Raw genomic sequence first — 12668 nt, forward strand, 5'->3', positions numbered from 1 at the left:
TGAAAACATAATATTTGAATTCAATAGAAAATCCCACAAATACTAATATTACACACTCCCAAAATCCGGTGTCACTGAATACATGAGCATCTAAATGATAACATAGTCTGACTGATACAAACACTATCTGGAAATGTAGAATAATACAAATAACCGAAAGGAAAGAGAGTCAAGGTGTGTGGATGCCAAGAAGCTACCTCGATATTCTCCAACAGATAAAACTCCGAAATCTAGCAACCGCTGTATCCACAAGTACCTGGATCTGCACATGAAGTGCAGAATGTAGTATGAGTATAACCGACCCCATGTACTCAATAAGTAACAAGACTAACCTTTGGGCTGAAAGTAGTGATGAGCACAACAGGTACAATCCAATTTAGAAATAACAGTACAAAAATATAGGCATGCTTTCAAGTTCAACGGTTAAGCTCAGTACAAGTACAATAGATTAATTCTGAATGATATGAGGAATATGACATCTCTATATCTACATGCCAATGTACATGCTGTATATGATGCACCTCAGTGGAAACCTTGTGTACTCAAAATACTCAATCACTTAGTAATGTATATGGACAATCCAGCCCAGGAAAGATCCATCCCATCTATATATATACATCAACTGACAGTCAAACACTCAGTACTGTATAAGGTCAATCCAGCCAGGGGAAGATCCCTCCCCAAATATAAAAGATTATGACAAGATCCATATCTAGGAAAGATCCATCCCTCAACATAAATGCTTCGGGCAAGATCCATGCCCAGGGAAGATCCATCCCATATATATATACATCAACTGACAGTCAGTCACTCAGTACTGTATAAGGCCAATCCAGCCAGGGGAAGATTCATCCCTGAATATAAAAGATTATGACAAGATCCTTATCCAGGGAAGAACCATCACTCAATATAAAATCAACCGCGCTCACTGTGGGGGGGTGCAGACTCCGGAGGGGATCCTTCAGCCCAAGCGCTATAATAGCCAAATCCAGGCATAAATAATAAAACATGTTGCGGCGTGCAGCCCGTTCCCATAAATATCACTCAAAATCTCCAGTCTCTCAGGCTCTCAATGACATGAAAATCAACCCGACATGTAGATATGATGTATCAAAGAATGACAACAGAGACTGAGATATGATATGCAAATGATATATGTGACTGAGTACAAAATTATAAATTTAAACAAGTAATTCAATAGCAATAAGACCTCTGCGGGTCCCAAAAATATTGGCACGTAGCCTAAACATGATCTTTAACATGAGTCTCAGCTCAATTTCTTCTAGCACGTGGAGGATATGTGAACAACGACATGATTATTTGACTATGCAACTCCACATACTCAATTAGGTCACAATTTCTATGGTGCACGCCCACACGCTCGTCACCTAGCATGTGCGTCACCTCCAAACAATTCACATAACACGTAATTCAGGGATTCATACCCTTAGAACCAAGTTTAGAAGTGTTACTTACCTCAAACCATGTAATTATTTATTCCAATATTCCCTTGCCTCGCAAATTGGCCTCTGAACGCCTCGAATCTAGTTACAATTAATTTGATTAAGTCAATACAAATTATAGGAATTAATTTTATATGAAAATACTAATTTTTCAACAAAATCTGACATTCAACTCAAAAATCGTCAGTGGGGCCCACATCTCAGAACCCAACAGAAGCTACAAAATATGAACACCCATTCAACCACGAGTCCAACCATATAAACAACTCGACCTCCAAATCCTCAAATCTTATTTTCAAATCTCTAGGCCCAAATCCTCGAATTTCACCCTTAAAACATGTAATCTAGTCGAAATACTCAATGATAATTCGATATTATTAACTAACAATAACCATAAGTGACTTACCTCAAGGTTTCCTATGAATTCTCTCTGAAAAGTCTCCTCAACCCGTGTTTAAAATGTCCAAAAATGAGAAAATCTCGGACCCCTCTGTTTTTGTATACTGTCCAGAGGTTTCGCACCTACGGAATGTTTAACCGCTTATGCGCGACTTCTTTTGCGGTCATTCATCCACTTCTGCGACTGCCTTCGCTCATGCGGACAAGAGTCCGCTTCTGCGGACTCGCTTCTGCGAAGAAGCTGTCCACTTATGCGAAGCAGCTCATTTCATATGAACTTAGTCAAAACCTCAAATCATATCAAATAACGCTAAAACCATGAATCACACCCCAATTCAAGCCTAATGAAAACTAAAAATTTCAACTTCTACATTCGATGCCGAAACCTATCAAATCAAGTCCGATTGATCACAAATTTTGCACAAAAGTCATAAATGACATAACGGATCTATAAAAATTTTCAGAACTAGATTCCGACCCCGATATCAAAAAGTCAACTCCCCCGGTCAAACTTCCAAACTTAAATTTTCTATTTTAGCCATTTCAAGCTTAATTTAACTACGGACTTCTAAATAATTTTTCGGACACACTCCTAAGTCCAAAATCATCATACAGAGCTATTGGAATCATCAAAACTATATTACGGAGTCGTTTACACATAAGTCAACATCCAGTCAAACTTTTCCAACTTAAGTTTTCATCCTTAAGAGTGTCTCAATTTATTCCGAAACCTTACCGGACCCGAACCAATTACCACGGCAAGTCACATAACAACTGTAAATCACAAAATGAGCAGTAAATGAGGGAACGAGGCTGTAATACTCAAAATGACCGGCTGGGTCGTTACATTCTCCCCCTCTTAAATAAACGTTCGTCCTCTAATGGGTTTAGAATCATATCTGGAGTCTCAAATAGGTGTGGATATTTGCTCCGTATCTTCCGATCAGTCTCCGAAGTAGCTTTTCTGACCTGCTGGCCTCTCCACTGCACTTTAACTGAAGCTATATTCTTTGATCTCAACTTTCGAACTTGCCGGTCCAAAATGGCCACCGGCTCCACGTCATAAGTCAAATTACCATCCAACTGAACTATACTGAAATCCAAAACATGAGATGGATCTCCGACATACTTCCGGAGCATAGATACATGAAACACTAGATGAACATCTGATAGACTAGTCGGCAATGCAAGTTCATAAGCCACTTATCCAATCCTTTTAAGTATTTCAAAAGGCCCAATAAATCGAGGATTCAACTTGCACTTCTTCCCGATCCTCATAACACCTTTCATAGGTGAAACTCTGAGTAGTACCTTCTCTCCTATCATGTAAGCAACATTGCGAACCTTCCGATCGGCATAACTCTTCTGTCTAGACTGCGTCGTGCAAAGTCTACCCTGAATCAATATAACCTTTTCCAAGGCATCCTGAAATAAATCAGTACCCAATAGCCTAGCCTCACCCGGCTCAAACCAACCCACCGGAGAGCAACACCGTCTCCCATACAAAGCCTCATACGGAGCCATCTGAATGCTCGACTAGTAGCTGTTAATATAAGCAAACTCTGCAAGTGGCAAAAGCTGATCCCAAGAACCCCCAAAATCTATAAAACAAGCACGTAGCATATCTTCCAATATATGTATAGTGCACTCGGACTGTCCGTCCGTCTGAGGGTGAAATGTTGTACTCAACTGTACCTGTGTACCTAATTCTCGCTGCACTGCTCTCCAAAGCTGTGATGTAAACTGTGTTCCCCAATATGAAATGATGGACACTAGCACACCATGAAGGTGAACAATCTCGCGGATATAAATCTCAGCCAACCGCTCTAAAGATTAAGTAGTCCCAACTGGAATAAAATGTGCGGACTTGGTCAACCGATCCACAATTACCCAAACAACATCAAACTTCCTCAAAGTCCGTGGGAGTCCAACTACGAAGTCCATGGTAATACTCTCCCATTTCCACTCCGGAATTTCAAGTCTCTGAAGCAATCCGCCCGGTATCTGATGCTCTTACTTCACCTGCTGACAATTTAAACGCCGAGCTACAAACCCAACTATATATTTCTTCATCCTTATCCACCAATAGTGTTGTCTCAAGTCTTGGTACATCTTTGCGGCACCCGGATGAATGGAATACCGCGAACTGTGAGCTTCTTAAAGAATCAACTCACGCAGTCCATCTACATTTGGCACACAAATCCGACCCTACATCCTCAACATCCCATCATCTCCAATAGTAACATCTTTAGCATCATCGTGCTGAACTGTGTCCTTAAGGACAAGCAAATGGGGATCTTCATACTGGCGTTCTCTTATGCGGTCATATAAAGAAGACCGAGAAACCACACAAGCTAGAACCCGAATGGGCTGCGAAATATCTAATCTCACAAACTGGTTGACCAAGGGCCTGAACATCAACTACAAGAGGCCTCTCACTAACAGGAATGAATGCAAGGCTACCCATACTCATCGCATTTCTGCTCAAGGCATCGGCCACCACATTGGCCTTCCCAGGATGATACAGAATAGTAATATCATAGTCTTTTAGAACTCCAACCATCTCCGATGATCCGTAAATACTTCACAAGACACACAATAGAGATAGCGCCTCTAAATCTTTAATGCATGAACAATAGCTGCCAATTCTAAATCATGAACATGGTAGTTCTTTTCATGTGGCTTCAACTGACGTGAAGCATAAGTAATCACTCTACCCTCCTGCATTAAGACACACCCAATACTTAACAGAATCATCATAATACACTATATAAGAGCATGTGGCTGAAGGCAAAACTGGAACTGGAGTTGTGGTCAAGGCAGTCTTGAGCTTTTGAAATCTCTCCTCACACTCATCCGACCACCTGAATGGAGCACCCTTCTGGATCAATTTAGTCAGGGGTGATGCAATAGATGAGAAGCCCTCTATAAAGCGACGATAATAACTGGCCAAGCTAAGAAAACTCTGAATCTCAGTAGCTGAAGATGGCCTGGGCCAACTCTGAACTGCCTTTATCTTCTTCGGATCCACCTTACTTCCTTCACCAGACACTATGTGTCCTAAGAATGCCACTGAACTAAGCCAGAAATCACACTTAGCGAATTTGGCATAAAGTTTCTCCTCCCTCAGCCTTTGTAATACAATACTCAAGTGCTATGCATGTTCCTCCTGGCTACGTGAGTATACCAGGATATAATAAATAAATACTACAACAAACAAATCAAGATACAGATGAAATACACTATTTATCAAGTATATAAATGTTGTTGGGGCGTTGGCCAGCCCAAGAGATATCACGATAAATTCATAGTGACCATAACGTGTCCTGAATGCTGTCTTTAGAATATCTGAACCCCAAATCTTCAACTAATGATACCAGACCTCAAATCAATCTTAGAGAACACCCTCGCTCTTTAAATCTGGACAAATAAATCATCAATACATGGAAAAGGATACTTGTTCTTGATTGTAACTTTGTTCAACTTCCTGTAGTCGATGCACATCCATATAGTACCGTCTTTTTATTTCACAAATAGAACTGGTGCACCCCAAGGCGACACACTAGGTCTAATAAACCCCTTATCAAGAAGTTCCTGAAGTTGCTCTTTCAATTTTTTCAATTCAGCTGGTGCCATACGATACGGGGGAATATAAATAGGCTGAGTGCCCGACACCAAGTCAATGCCGAAATCAATATCCCTATCGGTGGCATACCCGGCAGGTCTCCAGAAAATACATCTGGAACGTCTCGCACTACCGGTATAGAATCAATAGTAGGAGTGTCTGCATCCACATCTCTCACAAAGGCCAAATATGACAAACACCCCTTCCCAACCATCCGTTAGGCCTTCAAGTAAGAAATTACCCTACTGGGAACATAATCTAGAGAACCTCTTCACTCAACCTTCGGCAGCCCCGGTATCGCCAACGTCACAGTTTTTGCATAACAGTCCAGAATAGCATGACATGGAGACAACCAATCTGTACCCAAGACTACATTGAAATCAACCATACTAAGTAATATGAGATCAACTCTAATCTCCAGTCCCCCAATAGTTACCACACACGACCGATACACACGGTCCACAATAATAATATCACCCACCGGCATAGATACATGAACATGTGAAACTAAGGACTCACGGGTCATATCTAGATAACGAGCAAAATATGATGATACATGCGAATATGTGGAACTAGGGTCAAATAATATAGAAGCTTCTATGTGGCACACTAAGACAATACCTGTGATTACTGCATCTTGAAGCACCAACATCTGGCCTGGCAGGAATAGCATAGAATCGGGCCTGACCACTACCTGATCGGCCTCCCCCTCTTGGGCAACCCCTAGTTGACTGAGCCCCACCCCGAACTGGCTGGGTGGGTGGTGAAGCAACTGGTGCTGAAGTCGTAGTCTGACTCTTCTGCTGAGCTGAACCTCCCGTAAGGAGGGGGCAGTATCTCTTTATGTGACCCAAATCATCACACTCGAAACAAATCTTCTCTGAAAATGTCGGCAAGTACTGAGGTGGACCCCGAGAACCAGAATAACTACCAGAAGAACCTGGTACAGATGAACCCTGAATTGATGCTGCACGAGATGAACTCTGAGCTGTAAGTGCACTAAGAGAAGACTGACCTTGGCTAGCTGATGAACCTTGGCTAGCTGATGCGCCACGATGCGCTATACGAGCCATCTGAGCGGGCCTATAAGGTCGATCCCTGCTGTGATAGGACTGTCCCCTAGAAAAAATACCACTAGAATTACCCAAATCACGAGACCTCTTGGCCTCCCTCTCCTCACGCTCCTGAGTATGGACCATTTCTAGCCATCGAGCACCATCAACTACCTCGGCAAATTTAGCACCTGCTACATTTCCCAGAGTCATAACAAAATGGAACTGATGTTTGAGGCCATTAATGAACCTCCTGATCTTCTCCCTCTCAGTGGGAACCAGCCAAACTGCATGACGAGCCAATTCTGAAAACCACATCTCATACTGAGTCATGGACAGGTCCTCCTAACGTATATACTCGACCTGCCTACGCACACTACTAAAAAATCAGGTTTTAGCGACGGACAAATTCTGTAGCTAAATAGAAAAATTCATCGCTAATCTCATTTAGCGACGGATTAACAACGAATTATCAAGAAATTCTCCTAGCTACGAGCATTTTAGCGACAGATTAGCTACGACGTTCGTAGCTTATTTCAGTTTTCTTTTGTAGTGGCAGTTCCTCTCTGCGGGTCTGTGGCACAAACTTCTCAAGGAATAAATACGGAGAACTCATGCCATAAAAGTGGTGCTACACCAACTGGTCTGCTCCTCTCATATGTCTCCCACCATCTGAAGTCTCCTCCGATCAGTTGAAATGTAGTAAATGAGACCCCACTGGCCTCTAGAATACCCGTTGTACGAAGACATCCGCTGACATCTGTCCAAGAAATCCTGAGCATCCTCTAACTCAGTTCCACTGAAAGTTGGAGAATAGAGTCTCCTAAACCTCTCTAATCTCTTCTACTCCTCGTCATTCATAATAGGACCCATCTGGGCCTGAACAGTTGCAACCAGCTGGACTGGTAGTACCCCCGGTATCTGAAATCACTGCACTACCTGCTTTGTAGTATGGGCGACAGGGGTATGAGTACCTCCCCCAGCCTGAGAAGTGGCTGGTGCGGCCAGAGCCGAAACCACCTGAGCAAGGCTAGTGCAAATAGTCAATATCTGGGCTAAAGCCTCCTAAAGGCCTGGAATCACAATAGGCATAGCTGGTGCCTGAGCTGGCCCCGCCGACTCAACTATATCTGGAACCTGCTCCTTAGCTGGAGCAATTGGTAGTTTTACAGGTGCTACTCTAACTGCTATATGAGCTACACCTCGACCTCTACCACGACACCGGCCTCTCGTGGACCTAACTGGTGGCACTGGTGGCTGACCGTCCGATCCGGTAGTACATGTCCTCACAATATGTAAGATAATAGAATAACAAAAATTTAGTTTTCGGAATCAATAGATTCGCATGACAGAATACAAGAAAGTGAAATTTTCCTAAGGGTTCGGCAGCCTCTCGAATATATGTACACACGTCTCCATACCGATCCACAAAACTCTACTAAACCTGCTCATGACTCGTGAGACCTATGTAACCTAGGCTCTGATACCAACTTGTCATGATCCAAAATTCACATGCCGTGATGGTGTCTATCTGAATACTAGGCAAGTCGATAACCTCAATAAAACACTATACTCTTTTAAGTTTGAAAGTATAATATTTGAATTCAATAGAAAATCCCATAAATACTGATATAAATACACTCCCAAAACTGGTGTCACAGAGTACATGAGTATCTAAATGATAACATAGTCTGACGGATACAAACACTGTCTGGAAATGTAGAACAGTACAAATAATTGAAAGGAAAGAGACTTAAGGTCTGCGGACGCCAAGCAGCTACCTCGATAGTCTCCAACAGATGAAACTTTGAAATCTAGCAATCGCCGTATCCGGAAGTACCTGGATCTGCACACGAAGTGTAAAGTATAGTATGAGTATAACCGACCTCATGTACTCAATAAGTAACAAGACTAACCTTTGGGCTGAAAGTAGTGACGAGCTCAATAGGTATAATCCAGTTTAGAAATAACAATACAGAAATGTAGGCATGCTTTCAAGTTCAACAGTTAAGCTCAGTACAAGTAAAATAGATCAATTCTGAATGATATGAGGAATATAACATCTCTATATCTACATGCCAATGTACATGCTGTATGTGATGCACCTCAGTGGAAACCTTGTGTACTCAAAATACTCAATCACTCAATACTGTATATGGCCAATCCAACCCATGGAAGATCCATCCCACACACACTCACACACACACACACACACACACATATATATATATATATATATATATATATATACACACACACATCAACTGATAGTCAGTCACTCAGTACTGTATAAGGCCAATCCAGCCAGGGGAAGATCCATCCCCAAATATAAAAGGTTCGGACAAGATCTGTGTCCAAGAAAGATCCATCCCTTAATATAAATTCTTCGGGTAAGATCCATGCCCAGGGTAGATCCATCCCTCAATATAAAATCAACCGCACTCACTGTGGGGGGTGCAAACTCCGGAGGGGCTTCTTCAGCCCAAGCGCTATAATAGCTAGATCCAGGCATAAATAATAAAACATGTTGCGGCGTGTAACCCAATCCCATAAATATCACTCAAAATCTACAGTCTCTCGGGTTCTCATTGACATGAAAATCAGCCCGACATGATGATATGATGTATCAAAGAATGACAACAGAGACTGAGATATGATATGCAAATGATAGATGTGACTGAGTACAAAATTATAAATTTAAACAAGTAATTCAATATTAATAAGACCTCTGTGGGTCCCAAAATTATCGGCACGTATCCTAAACATGAGCTTTAACATGAGTATCAGCACAATTTCCTCTAACACGTGGAGGATATGTGAACAATGACATGATTATTTGACTATGCAACCTCACAGAATCAATTAAGTCACAATTTTTATGGTGCACGCCCACACGCCCGTCACCTAGCATGTGCGTCATGTCCAAACAATTCACATAACATGTAATTCAGGGATTCATACCCTCAGAACCAAATTTAGAAGTGTTACTTACCTCAAACCGTGTAATTCTTTATTACATTATTCCCTTGCCTTGTGAATCGGCCTCCGAACACCTCGAATCTAGTCACAATTAATTCGATTCAGTCAATACAAATTATAGGAATTAATTTCCACATGAAAACAGTAATTTTCCAACAAAATACGAAATTCAACTCAAAAATAGTCAGTGGTGCCCATATCTCGAAACCCGAAAAAGTTATAAAATATAAACGCCCATTCAACCACGAGTCCAACCATACCAAATTTACCAAATTCTGACAACAACTTGACTTCCAAATTCTCAAATCTTATTTTCAAATCCCTAGGCCCAAATCCTCGAATTTCACCCTAAAAACACGTAATCTAGCAGAAATGCTCAATAATAATTCAATATTATTGACTAACAATGAACATAAGTGACTTACCTCAAGTTTTTCCGTGAATTCGCTCTGAAAAATCGCCTCAACCCGTATTTGAAATGTCCAAAAATGAGAAAATCTCGGACCCCTCTGTTTTCGTACACTGTCCAGAGGTTCCGCACCTGTAGAATTTTTAACCGCTTCTGTGCGACCGCTTTTGCGGTCATTCATCCACTTCTGCGTCTTCCTTCACTCCTGCAGACAAGAGTCCGCTTCTATGAAGCAGCTTGCCCCCTTTATTTTCCCCTTCTGCGGTCACATCTTCGCAGATGCGCAACCGCTCCTACGGTTAGTCACGCGCATCTGCAATCCCAGCCTTTGCCAAGCTAATTTTGCTTCTACGTACCAAGTCTCGCTTCTGCGAGGTCGCACCTGCGTGATAATTTCCGCAGGTGCGGTTGCATTAGTAGGCAAAAATTTCCAGCTTTGTTCTAAGTCCAAATTTTAATCCGTTAACCATACGAAACTCACCCGAGGCCCTCGGGACCTCAACCAAATATACTAATAAGTCCTAAAACATCATACAAACTTAGTCTAAGCCTCAAATCATATCAAACAACGCTAAAACCACTAATCTCACCCCAATTCAAGCGTAATGAAAACTAACAAATTCCAATTTCTATATTCGATGCCGAAACCTATCAAATCAAGTTCGATTGACCATAAATTTTGCACACAAGTCATAAATGACATAACGGACCTACAAAAATTTTCAAAACTAGATTCTGATCTCGATATCAAAAAGTCAACTCCCCGATCAAACTTCTAAACTTAAATTTCCTATTTTTGCCATTTCAAGCCTAATTTAACTACGAACTTCCAAATAATTTTCCGGACACACTCCTAAGTCCAAAATAATCATACGGAACTATTGGAATCATCAAAACTATATTCCGGAGTCGTTTACACCTAAGTCAACATCCGATCAAACATTTTCAACTTAAGTTTTCATCCTTGAGACTAAGTGTCTCAATTCATTCCAAAACCTCACCGGACCCGAACCAATTACCCTGGCAAGTCACATAACAACTGTAAAGTACAAAATGAGCAGTAAATGGGGGAACGTGGCTGTAATACTCAAAATGACCGACCGGTTCGTTACAATATATTTTCCAAAATCGTGGATTTTGTCCATTTTTCATCTTTTGAGCTAGAGACCTCGAATTTGAGCGATTTTTGAAGGAGTTCTTCACATGGTTGTTTGGGATTTATGCTGTCCCGAGGTTGTTTCACTCAAGAAGGTCATTTTAGAGGAATAGCCTAGCTTCCTTGAGGTAAGTATCTTGCCTAACTTTGTGTGGGAGAAACTACCCCTTAGGATTTGAGTCATTTGTGCTAATTGTGTCATGTGGAGGCCGTGTACGCAAGGTGAGGAGTACGTGCTCGGGCTTATTTGTGGAAATTTGACCATTTAGAGCTCTTAGGTTCTTGTGTCAATTAAATACGAAGTTGTTTTGTCACATTAGATTCCGCATTTACTAAATTCACCCTTATATGTCTTATTTGGAATTAATTGCTTCATGTTTTACCTTTATTGCCGGTTAAACTCTTATGTGTCTTAACTGAAGTTGTTGCCTCTTTTATTGCCATGATATCATTTCCGTAATTGTTTATGCTTGATTGAAGTTATTATTATCTTTTCCAAAATCTGGCTATCCTTAATTGAATTTGTTGCATTTCTTCTGTAATTACTCAACCCTAAATGAAGTTTTGTTATCCCTTATCGTTGTTGACTTATCCTTATTTGGAATCATTGATCCATGTTATCCCTCTTATCATTGAATTATACTTTTATGGAATCATTGCTACACATTATCTCTTCCTTGTTGAGCTATTCTTGTTGAAACCATTATTCCCTGTTGTGTGTCTTTCATTGTGAGCTCGTTATTCCGTTTCTTTGTGTTTTGAAGTTCCTGAGTTGATTTACTTGCTGTATTCTCGTATTATTGTCATTGTTGCTGTTGTATTCAATGTTGTTGAACCGAGGGCTATGCGTGATTGTGATATTGAAAATGTTTTGAGTAAATATTGTGGCATGTGGGAACATATTGTGAAAGTCATTTATTTGAGTTGCTACGTTTTGGCATGCGTGTTATTGTTGAGATAATTGTTATGCTGTTTGCATGAGGTTTCTGTCATGCCGTTGTTATTGTGTTTGCACGAGGTTTTTACCGTGCAGTTATTATTATGTTGCACAAGGTTTTTGTCGTGCTGTTGTTATTATTGATATGCATGCGGTAGTATAAGGTCTGGGTGTTGAAACGCATTCGGTGAGATAAGATGGGCTTGAAACACGTGGCTAGTAGGGGAACTACTAGAAGCCATGCGGTGTGATAAGGTGGACTAAAATGCGGGATGCTATTTTGGAAAAAAATAATTTTTAAAAGCTAAATATAAAGGATCCTGCGGTGATATAAAAAAAGTTTATGATTCATTTTATGATTAGAAACTATGAGGCGGTACGTCGGCAGGACTCTTGTTGTTATTTCCCCATTCTTTTGTACTTGTCTTTGATTGTTGTCTTCTTAGCATACTATTAATTATCTTCCTCCGTGTTGCACTATTTGCTTAGTTTTATGTAGCTAATCTTATTGTGCTAGTCCTTGCTTCAACTTCATTGTTGCCTTTATTACACAGTACATTTTATGGTGATTGTTGCTTATGTACCATTCATAGTCACTACTCTTATTTGTTGACTTGAATTGTGGTAGAATACTTGCACAAGCATACA

General features: G+C 40.9%; 1 protein-coding gene across 1 annotated transcript; it reads right to left on the reverse strand.

The window, feature by feature from the left end:
- Positions 1–4475: 4475 nt before the first annotated feature.
- Positions 4476–6872, reverse strand: LOC138909419 (uncharacterized). Its single transcript, XM_070200619.1, has 3 exons — positions 6230–6872; positions 4660–4934; positions 4476–4583 (listed from the first exon to the last, which is right to left on the reverse strand). The coding sequence occupies exons 1-3, from the start codon at positions 6870–6872 to the stop codon at positions 4476–4478; spliced, it is 1026 nt and encodes a 341-aa protein (XP_070056720.1).
- Positions 6873–12668: the final 5796 nt, after the last annotated feature.

The sequence above is a fragment of the Nicotiana tomentosiformis genome, chromosome 4 (genome assembly GCF_000390325.3).
Source record: "Nicotiana tomentosiformis chromosome 4, ASM39032v3, whole genome shotgun sequence".
Taxonomy (NCBI): Eukaryota; Viridiplantae; Streptophyta; class Magnoliopsida; order Solanales; family Solanaceae; genus Nicotiana; species Nicotiana tomentosiformis.

Coding starts and splice junctions, on each gene's coding strand:
- LOC138909419 (XM_070200619.1), bottom strand. CDS start 6,872: ATGACTCAGTATGAGATGTGGTTTTCAGAATTGGCTCGTCATGCAGTT. Junction 4,935..6,229: donor ACCCACCCAGCCAGTTCGGG/GTGGGGCTCAGT, acceptor GGCTTAGTTCAG/TGGCATTCTTAGGACACATA. Junction 4,584..4,659: donor TGACCACAACTCCAGTTCCA/GTTTTGCCTTCA, acceptor GTCTTAATGCAG/GAGGGTAGAGTGATTACTTA.